The sequence below is a fragment of the Rhagoletis pomonella genome, unplaced genomic scaffold (assembly GCF_013731165.1).
Source record: "Rhagoletis pomonella isolate Grant_MI unplaced genomic scaffold, Rhpom_1.0 Rhpom_scaffold_00011, whole genome shotgun sequence".
Classification (NCBI taxonomy): domain Eukaryota; kingdom Metazoa; phylum Arthropoda; class Insecta; order Diptera; family Tephritidae; genus Rhagoletis; species Rhagoletis pomonella.
In genome coordinates, this window is record NW_023458565.1 from 21737949 (window position 1) to 21749751 (window position 11803).

The following is an 11803-nucleotide window of genomic DNA, read 5'->3' on the forward strand; positions in this document are numbered from 1 at the left end:
TGCAAATTTAAATAGTGTTAAAATGTTTAAGCTGAATTTCTACACAGATGGGTCGAAGCTTGACGGAAGTGTCGGTGGTTGGTTCTTTCATGCAGGGCGCCAGCTTCAGGCAGAGATAGCATTATGGAAGCAGTCGAATGTCTGTTAAACTGTTCGACCTTTGGCAAGGGAATTTTCGCCGGTCAGACTCTTTTAGGTGCCGGGCCACAATGACTGTGCAGGGAATCGCCTTGCGGAGAAGTTGGCCAGGAAAGGTGCCATCAACGTTTATTTGGACGTGGCACCATCTACTAATGGCTACATTAGGGTGGTCCAAAAAGAGTAAAGTAGGAATTGTAATGCTCTCACCCCCTAGGAGTGTTCTATATCGAAAAAAGTAGACCCCTATTTTTTATTTTGAAATTAAAAAATATTTAGAGGTCGCGCAAAGCGCTCAAAGTTTTCCATGTATTTTTATATGGGAAAAATAAATTTTTTCGTAGAAATTGTAAGAGCGTATCGACCGCCAATTGACCCACAGCACATTAGTCGAATAAGGCCAATTCCTGTTAAAAATTCTGGGTTCAGCAAAAAGGTTTGATAAAGTCAAATATCATTTCTCGCAGCCCTTTAGCTTGTCGTTAATCTCAAAGTTATCTCTCTTCAATAAGATTTTATTTGTTCTCTTGATAATTGCCCTGGCCTATAGTCAAAAGATATAAAGAACAGCATTGATATTACTGGGGTGCATTTGGATCGCTGGTTCCAAATATTCTAATCTTTTTTTATTATTAGCTATAGTTTGCGAATTTTTGTAAATTTAGCAACAATTTCGGTTGCTCCAATGGAAAAGCCATTATTTTGCATAGTGGTGGGAAAATTTTGTTTATGCAAATGAGTATGGAAACACTAAACAGGCACAACTTCTGGAAACACTAATTAGTTTTCATATGTTTATAAATACAATAAAAAATTTCAAATATAGGAAAATGACAAAAAAAAATTATTTAACATTTTTTTTTGTTTTTTAAATAATTTTTTTATAATCTGAACGATTTTTATCATATTATTATCATAAATCAGTAACGATTACGTACCGATCGAGTAACATTTACCAAAGTTATAACGAAAAACTTAAGTGGATCTCCAGTTTTTTTTTTTAATTTCAATTCAATTGTATGTATAAATTACTTTCAAATGAAAGAACCGGATTACAGAAAAGTGTGCCAAGCAGTGACATTTTTCGTTCAAGCTGAATGCAAAGCAATATCGTCCAATTGGAGAGTCCTCAAAAGGATTTCCCAGGATATGTTAAAAACTATTGCATTTACCTACAGTCACTTTTTCACATAATGGAATTAACTAAAATATTTATGTATGTATATCTAAACACTTATTGCACGTCCCCTACTTTCATATAACGGCAAAATTTAGAAACCGCGAAAAATGTGCTTCTTCGGTGACCATTCCGCGCCAATTTTCAAGACTGCATAAATGGACGTAAAATGGGCGTTTCTAACCCTAATTGCATTTTATTAATGTAAGTAAATAATAATGTGCTTGAAACTACTATTAACTTATCAAACATGTTTGACTTCATTCACCTCCAACTTGAAAACTGACCAAATCGGCGTGACCAAATCCATGGTCCTTTTAATATTACATAAGCATCCGAAAACATTAAAACGTTTGAAATAAATCTCGTCTCACTTTTTTGTATTTTTCACTTGGTTGCTGAAGTAATGAAGAATTGAAAATTCATAAGGGAAAATTATAGCTTTTGTAGGTTTTATCTTAATATCTTAAAAAATTTTAGACTTATTGAAAAATGATAAATGAACGTGAGGTACTAAATTTAATAACCCTTAATTTAATATATCGTCCTGTTTGCCACAATTAACGCATTCCATAGATATTACAAGCCAAAGTTTTATTTTTAAAAATCATACACTTTGATTCAATTTCGCGGGCTAAAGATAAGTTTTAAATTAATCTTTCGTGGCCAATAACAATTGGCTAAGCCCTAAGACATCATAAATGCCTTTCTTTTATGCCATACAAAATCGACCCAGCCTAGTGAGTCAATCACGCAGTCAATCAGCTCGCTCACCACCACAGTCAACCTACCCTCAGCATATTAAATTTGCTGTTATTATTTGCGTACAAAACTTTAAATTATGCGGTATTATAAAAATAAATTGACCCGCACTAAGTCAGGTGGTCGAGTGTATTAAATCCAAAAACCATAAAAAACAAAAAATTCAGCGCCACCGCAACAGAGGCTGTAGATAATGAAGAAATTTCACCCATCTGGATATTAGTTACAAACAAAAAGATCTTAAAAAGCAATCTCGCAGCTAAAAAGAGTCAAGTATCTATGGGCTGTATGGCGGTTTACCAAATGCAATTCACTTTTTACATCAAAGTGTGCATTCATTCGCCTTCAAACGTATCTACATACATATCTACGCATAAGTATTTGCACTACATAGCTAACCAGTTATTATTATTTGCAATAGCCCCAACTTCAACTTTATTTGCCCGAAAATGGTGCTGTCGGCAGTGGATACCTACCACTGTCAATCGCGGTATGTATGTATGAACGAGCATGTACGCGCATGTACGCGCATGTATGTATGCAAGTGTGAATCTAGGTATGTAAGCTAGGCTAAAAAGTGCGGTGCGTCTAAGACAATTTATACCGGTTTTTCATTAAATTCAAAACTAGGTGATATCAATTTGGAACAACTCCTTCGGCAAGCCACTCACTTGGTAGTTTCAATGCTTTTATTTTATATGTTTTTGGTGCTTTCTACAAATGTTGTTTTTGTTTTTCTTTTTCTAAGCTAACTTTTTTTTACAAGCTTTTTTTGTTGTTGTTTTTATTAATGTCATTATGTTAGGAGTGCAAGCGTACCATTTCGCTGCTATTAACTACTCTACGTGTATGGCTTCTTTTTTTTTGTTGTACTCTTGTCTAGCGAGTCATTTCATTTCATTTCATTTCTTTCTAACTAAGACGACTTCAATTCGAGTTTAGTAGGTTTGTGAATGGAACGGGTGAGAGCGCGAAAAATTGGTCAATTGCTTGGTTGTGCAACTCTGGCCGCCGCCACCACCAGGAAGCAATTTCTTTATTGAAAGTATTTGTTAAAAAAAATTTTCAGCCGTAGTTTCGCCTACAGTTTGGGGTTTCGATACGAATTTCCTGTAACACAGCATTTCTCTTTTTTTTTTTGTTTTTGTTTTGGTGGTGTTTTTGCGTGCCCGGGCACGCATATCTAACATGTGCCCGATAAAAGGAGTTAACTACTTACCTCTTTGGATATGGTATCCGGCGATATTTGAAAGCGTTTTCCATGTCGCGCATTCTCATCTTGAACGTTTTATCACCGGCCAAACTCATTTTACGTACACAAAAATATTTTCAAAATTTTTTTTTACGCAGAAAACGGATGTGTTTGTTGTTCATGCAGTTTGCTTTAAAGATATCAAAATCAAATTGAAAAATCACTACACTTCAAATGTACATACGCACGTACATATGTACATCAATGTATTTGCTTTGTTACACATGCACCATGAATTAATTAATTAATTAATCATTTTAATAATTACTACCATTACATATGTATGCTATTTTACGTGTTTGGACTTTGCGTTTACAACGCGATTCTAATTGTTATTACATACGAGTTATGCTACTACGTGAACTTGAAAGCCAACAATAGCAGATATGCAGTTAAAATGGCAAAAACGCGACTAAGTAGTACTCAAGTCCGCCGCCTTCAGCGTAGCGTAAGAAAACTTTCAAAAACCAAAGAAAAATACTTGTAAATATGTATTTACATACATATGTATGTAGATAGCACCACGATATGCAATTGAAGTCGTCTTTACAAAAAAGCGTCTTAAGCGATTGGCAATCGCGGTTAAACTGAAAATTTCTGTCGGTCTCTGACCGCTTTTTGGCCAACTTGCTGGCTGCTAGCTGCTAGCTGCTAGCTGCTGCTGGCTAATTGTTGTCAGTAACAGAGCGGCAAAGCCGTAAAGCAGCAACATCAGCAGCAGCAATGCGCCAATCCAATGAAACAACCATAGACAGAATTGAGCCGTCGTCGGTGCGTCGCAACGTAGCAACTCAGCATTATTTCCACTCGATGGAGTTGCGCTCGCAATGCTCCAGGTCTTTGCCGCATTTTCTACTTTTTCAGCTTCGACGATCGTTTCGGCGGCATCATGCTCTTATTTAGCGCTTATTTTACCTTTTTTGTTGTTGTTATTATTGTAGCATAGCTTTCATTTTGCTTATTTCATACCTTTTATTTTTCGGTTTGCACAGCTGCTGTTGCTGCTCCAAAGAGTCGACGTGTGTCTATGCGTGCCGACATACATACATACATACATACAAACAGTGATCTATGAAAGAGGTGCGATAGATGAAGCATAAAACGAAGTCAGAAGAACAAATAGCTGATCAAAAAATTTCTATGGGCTGAGGAGCCACGTCATCTTGTGCAAACTATTTCAGCTTTTCGAAATGAAGCCCTTTTAAATCAGTTTCGATTGATTCCCGCATTTGTGTAATGCATCTAACTTATTAAAAAGTTTGAATTTAACTTTTCTAAAAGGTTGTAACCCTCTTCAAACATCTGAAAAATATTCCAAATGTTCATACTATAAATTTAATAATACTCTTTCGCTTAGCACCCATATTTTAAAATTTCATACAACTTGTGTATAATTTAAATTAATTCGACTTTTCAAACAGGCGGCAACACTTTTCAAAATATGTATGCAGTTTTGTATGCTGCTAAATTTTAATAAAGAAAGTGCAAGTTTTAAGCGGCTGAAAAATCGCGTGGATCTTTTATATATTTTTTGTTTTTTTTTGTTTTATAACGGCTTTTGCGGGTTTTTCCATACAAAAAGCACAATTTATATAGAAACTGGCGTTAATTTTTTTTTATTTTCTTTGCAAATGGTCTTGCGCCTTTTCGTCCATAAGAAATTCATGCTTAATTGGAAAAAAGTGCAAAAAGCCGTCAGCGAAAAAAATTTGTAAAATTCAAAGCAATTTCTCAGCCGCCAGAGTTGCCACTGGCGAAAAAAATATTTACCATCCACTTGAAAAAAAATCTACCAAATCTGGAAAATATCTTCCAATAACTTTTTTTAGTTATTTTAATAAAAACTATAGTTTCGTTATTTTTTTATTTTTTTTTTAATAAAAACTATAGTTTTGTAATTTTTTTATTTATTTCAATAAGAATGAAAATTAATTTAAGGAACTTTTTATTTAGCTAATTATACGGTGTTTGAGATCATATTAATGCTATATTCTCAGTCTACTTCAACCAAAAGCGAAAGTGATGAAACTAGAGGCAACAACGAAACTTCATCATTTGAAAAAACTTCAACTGGAGTTATTATAGACAAATATAGTTACTCAGAAAAACCGCTTGGTGATTTTTCTTTAATGTTTACAATGTTTCTCAAGAAATTATTTTTTGTATTTCTTTTTTTTTTGTATAAGAATATTGTTTGCACTTTAGCCAAATCCATAAAACTCAAGGATTCAAGCTATATGTGTACAACATTTAGAACAATTCGAAAAATTTTCGTCAAAATTCGCACTTTCTACTCTGAATTTTTAGAGCAGTTTAAGGTATGGAGATTTATAGCCCATAAAATTTTAAATACGATTCCTTCTGGCCCAAAGGACTTTGCATTGGATGGAGATTGAGAATGTGGGCATTAAAGCGTATTAAGCACTATAAAAAAGGGGCAAAGAAGTCCAAGTTGCCTCCGTGTAATATTTCTTCTGAGTTTAGTTCAACTATGTATGTCTCATGACTTGCCTCAATCAGACTCTGTTTATGATTGTGATGAATCTTATAGCAGCGGTGATGCTTTTAAAGCAATATCTGTCAGTTCCAGGAAACAAATGCGAGCATCGCTCTTGAACGCTGCTTTAGTTAGTGATGGGCCGTGCCACTCCAAAATCTAGTACTGCTACAAAAAACAGCAGATTTTGTAGAACAACATGGTGGCACTGAGGTTCTTCTCGCAGTTGGTTGCTGAAGGGTGGTATAACTCGTAAGATGGAGGAAAAGCTCAACAGACCATTTTCATTTTAATTAATTACTTCTCAGACATGTAATGCAACATATTGACGATGCTACTACTGGACCTAACATATTTTCTGGACGAATCGATGTAAAATTGCCAGAAGTTGACATAAAAGGCCTCACTAAGAATCAACATTCAACAGGCTATACAGTCTGGAGCTTGTAGCACAGACTTCGTTAGGAGAGTTGTTGGTCTTCAAAATACTCTATGAAAAGAAATATTTTTTTATTTTTTTTAGTTGAAAAAATTTTCACATACATATATTTTGATAAAAAAATTATTTTTTGAAAATATGCCATTTCAAAAAAAAATAGAAAAAAATCACAATGTTAGCTCTGAGTATTGCGCAATATTTATAGTATAGCATTTTATTACGGGGTACACTCTACAATAATTTGAGTTATGAATTTTTTTTCACCAAAGTTGAGTAAAATGAGTACATGACAAATTTACAATTTTTTTTTGCGTAGATTTTTAATATTTTTTATGCTGACAGCTTTTTACACTTTTTCTTATGGAAGGAAACGCGCAAAACCGTTTTCAAAGAAAACTAAAATAGAATTAACGCCAGTTTTTCAGTTGCTTAAAACTTGCACTATTTTCTACTAAAATTTAATGGGCTACAAAACTTTACACTCAAAAATAATTCTAAACAAACTTTTAAAAATTTGTAAATTTGTAATATATGTACTCATTTTACTCAACTTCCGTGTAAAAAAATTCAAATTATTCTAGAGTGCATGCCATAATACTATACTTAAATACTACGCATTACTCAGGTAGCTCTGTGATTTTTTAAAAATTTTTTTGAGATGACATATTTTCAAAAACTATTTTTTTATATAAAAAAGTTTGTATGTGAAAATTTTTTCAAACTGAAAAAAAATTTAAATTTTTTTTTCATAGAGAATTTTGATGTGTGTATGTGTGATTTTATTCAAATTTTTCCTCGCCCCGTTCTCGAAATATTTGAAATACTATTAAATCAATTTGTTTGTGTTTTTGTGCTGTAAAGTTTTTAAAAATGTATTAATCAAGCTCAAATTTCATATTTATTTATTATTTATGTTTGTCCATCAATCCTAAAAATTTTAAACAAATCTAAAACAGAGAAAAATATTTTTTATTTAAAAAACACAAAAATATGAACTACCAAGTCGGGGTTGCTTTGTCTTATGGTCGTATTAGCGACTGTGGGTTAAAGTGACCGGAAAACCTTCTTTTTTTTATAAAAACCTACAGTTTTTACTACAGATTCGGATTCTCTGAACAAAGGCGTGGATGAATGGTCTTTGATACCCTATATAGTAAAACAGTTTACCGATAGAAAATAAGCGTCAATTGCCCTTAAAACGAATAAATAGTAAAACAATTATTAATGACCACAGATGGAATAAACAGATTATTGTGGTTTGTTGCAGTTTATAGATAGCATAGAAAGAGCAAAGAGATCTGTGTGACTTCGTTTCGAACCGGCGCTTTTTTTTTTGTATCTTTAGAAAAATGCAATTACATTGTCCCACTTTATTTTGAAGCCACTGTATACATACCTACATACATATGTGCATACATACTATACAAGTGCGTAAATTTTTAGATGAATACAGACATATGTATGTTTGTACAAAATTCCATAGATACCTAAGTATCTTGAGGTTTCTACATACATACTTATTTAAGCCAGTAACAGTTAAGGCCGCAGCTGGAAGCTGAAACTTAAACGGAAACTCAGATCCAATCGGCCGGCATTGACTGGCTGGCTGGCTAGCCTGGCTCTCTTGCCACTATGAAAAGTTGGGATATCTACTTTTGCACATGACCATAGATCACCATGGAACGTGCATACTTTTACGATCTCTAAATACATATGGACATTCGTACGAGTATGTACATACATAGTTGCCATAAACGTATGTTGTACATGGCAAAGTTGCAATTGATCTCCTACATTTTGCTCACCTTCACTATTGGACCAAGATAGTACATACTCGTAGTAAGGAGAATTTGCTATAAATTGGCTAACAGTAGTCGTTGGTGTTGTTAAAACTGTTTTTGGGCTCAACAGCATGGCTACATATTTATTATGGATATGCATGTATGCATATGTGCATACATTGTACAGTTTTGAACAGACAAACAACTAAGAGAGCATGGTTACCGTTTTGTCGAGCACAAAGATATGTACGTGCATACATATTTATTTATGTAGGCATTAAGTATGTTGAACCATCATTTGTTGATTGCATCGTTGCATGCACAGGTGTTGATGTTTAAGCCACATACATACATATGTACATATTGTACATATATAGTACCTAGTAAGTATGTACGTAAAATACGTAAATAGTTATCTGCACTTGAGTGTTTTAAAGAACAAAGAGAGAAGAACAAAATGTACAGAACATTCACAGAGACCCTCTCTGCACGTGTGTACATACAGATGTGCATATTGATATACATATATATTTACATCTAACTCTTATTGCATCTTACTGCATTGTGAAATAGATGCATTCAAGAAGGACACTTTCCTACTACATACAAACATAGTATATATGTATATGGAAAAGCCTACTACCAACAAACCTTTGGCCAAACCTTCTCACTTCTGGCCACTCTGCATGCTAGGCTCGACAGAATAGATCACTGAGCGTATCCTTTAAAACCGTCTAAGTAAAATTGTTCAAGACTCTGATGGCCTATTTATCACCAAATGAACTTACAACATTTCCTTCACAGTGAACTTTTCCATGACAGTTTTCATCAATAACTGTTATGTTCGGTCCCTGGCAAAAGCTATTTCCGTACTCATCAAAGTCTTATGAGGAAGGTAATCTATGTACATATTGTGCTTTAAAGCAAAATTTTTCCACAAATTGATAAAACAAATACTCCATCAACACATACATATGCCTGTGTGTATATATGTAGTAGTAATATAAAACACTATAGACATATACCTACTCTTTTTTTTACTACACTTTGAAATAATGTTCTCAATTTTATTTATTTAAAAAAATAAACAAATTGTAGGTTCGATTAAAGCCTAGGAAAATACTTTTTAAACTACAAACCTACTAAAAGTAAAAAAAAAAACCCGAATAGTTGTGGCAGATTAACCCCAAAAACGGCAACACTGCCTATCTCCTTGATAGATACAAATGAAAAAACTTGTTGTATGATTATTTCGGTAACAAACTGACGTTAACCTTCTTAGTATGTGCATTTTGTCTAGGAAATGTTGGTCATAAGAAACTTTAAACAACTCGCACAGTGGTATATCCCAATATAAGCTGCGGCAAAAAAGTAGTAAATGTGCTCCGATATTGCTAAATTATAAGAATCTCAGTACTTTTGCTTAGGAATGAAGAATAAAAAAAAATTACATTTATTGGCGAACTGCCACGCTCCCCCGCCCCCTCCCCCCACTAGACTAGTGGGCGGAAATGGTAGATGTTATCCGATTTGAATAAAATTCGGTTTGTAATTTAGTTTAAACCAGAACTTTTAAAGTCTAAGAGATGGTCAATATCAGCCCAATGAAACGTCCACCAGTCAAAAAAAAATCCCCTTATAAAAAACCAAATTGTATTAAATTCGCATAGCATTTATCATTTCTGCCCTCTTGTGCAGTGGGCGCGGCAGTTCACCAATCTGTAACCATTTTTTTTAATTCTTAATTCCTTATAAAAGGTACTACATGGAAAATAACAGTAAAATCGGATCACAATTACTACTTTTTGCCACAGCCCGTATGGGGATCTGTCAATGTGAAGCGCCCAGTCTATAGAAAAATTAATTAAAAATAACCTATTTTCTCAGCACGGTATGTCTAGAGTCTAAGAAACCACTTAGTTGGCTATTTGGAGACATTTTGTAACTTGAACTATCTTGCCACTCTCAGGCCACTGTGCGTGGTGGAAACTTTTAAAGTTAAATACAATGCCTTAGATCTACATAACCTACATAAATAGCGGTTTGTAAATATGCGCTGTTTATTTAATGGATAGATAGACCCTTTTTGGTGCCACTATTGAAAAAGGTGTTGTTATAAATAAAGAACAACTGAAAAAACAAAGTATTTTTTCGATCCAATTATTCATGTTAAGTATTTGGCTGGTGTATAGCGTACGACGTTAGGTATGAATAGGCATATTTTTAGGTATACATAAATGCATACTTGGTGATGTATTTCCGGTAACTCTAATTAAAAACACTTAAAAATAATGAACACGAAATTTTAATCTGGTTTCGACTTCGTGCATATAATACTCATACAAGTTATTTCAAGTGCATCGAATATATCTGTTTTAGTTAGCTTCGCGCTAAGCTATATTAATAAAAGCAATACATATATACATACATACATTAGACCGCACCAGAAAAAAAAAAGTTCGTCGTACACCTTGGAAGTATTTTTTGAAGGCAATTCAGATTTTTTTTTTTAACCGAACGCACTGAGGGTAATTTGAGCCATTTTTGTGGCCAAACAAGTAGATTATTCAAAAGAATATGATTTTTTATCGATTGGCATCCGAATTCCCACCTTTTTGCAAAAAAAAAGTTTTAACCCTTGACGACCGATGGGTCAAAAGCGGTCACTTTTTAATTTGTGGTTTTATTGAAAAACTTTGAATGCAGTTTTGCAGAAAATGCCGCTTAGTTACAAATACAATTTATACAGCGGCTAATTGGAAAAAATTTTTGGCAAATTATATTAACTTCAATTGAAAACCTGCAAGCTCTGAATTCCCTGCTTAAAAGATAAATGTAGCAGCCTTTGCTAGAATAAAATGGTAAACAGTCGTTTGTTTTCTCTCCTAATTGAGTTCTCCCATTCAAATTATCAGTAGTTCACTATGGACAGTATAAATAATAGCTACCAAAACTGCCTTTTCTCAGAAAACGCAAAAAATCGCAACATGAAATTTACAGCTTAAACTCAACACTTTTCATTTTGCATGTTTTTGATAGTCTGAACTAGAGATGGGCACGAGACTTAATATTCAATCCCAATCCGCCCATCCCGAAACTAAATTTTTTTAATCCCGAACGTTTTTCAGAATTGTCCCGCGGATCCCGTGGGTCCCAAAGTCTATAACTAAGATTAATTCACATGTCTCAAATTAATTTTAAATAACAAAAAAAAAAAAACAATGAAAGATCTGGCATCTTTGGAATTTTTTTTGCTTTACTGCTCGTTTTCGTCTCAATAAAACATAAAAAGTGCTAATTTCTTAAACGTTTTTAAGGAAACTTATGTATTTTCGGAGGTTGCAAGTTTTATCGGGAGTGTCGGGAAAGGATTTTGGTCCCGTTCCGCTCGGAAAATGTTTAAAGACCTTCCCATACCGGCCATCCCGGTCCCGTGGGTCCCGATATCCCGTGCCCATCTCTAGTCTAAACACGGCCAATATTTCAAAATCTTATTCAGATATCACTTAAGAAAAAAAATATAATAATTTTAGGTTATGCCTCCAAAAAAGGATTCTACAAAAAAAACAGTTATAGATTTTAAAATAACTTACTTTTCTCTTTATTAAATATAATTGTTAGAAAATATAGTTGTTAGAAAATAGCCAACCAAGGATAACACAAAATCGATTCCAATATTTCACCCACATTAGCTGATCAAATTACCCATAGTGGAACGTAGATCGCCTTTTAAAATCATATCTTCGGCATTTACAAT

At 33.8% G+C, this 11803-nt stretch overlaps 1 protein-coding gene across 1 annotated transcript in view; it reads right to left on the reverse strand.

The window, feature by feature from the left end:
• The window catches only part of LOC118747216 (heparan sulfate 2-O-sulfotransferase pipe-like), a 32481-nt gene extending 28586 nt beyond the window's left edge, over nucleotides 1-3895 (reverse strand). The window contains exon 1 of the mRNA XM_036481205.1: nucleotides 3297-3895. Within this exon, the coding sequence (XP_036337098.1) occupies nucleotides 3297-3385 (89 nt within the window). The 5' untranslated portion in view covers nucleotides 3386-3895. The remainder of the gene's footprint in view (nucleotides 1-3296) is intronic.
• Nucleotides 3896-11803: the final 7908 nt, after the last annotated feature.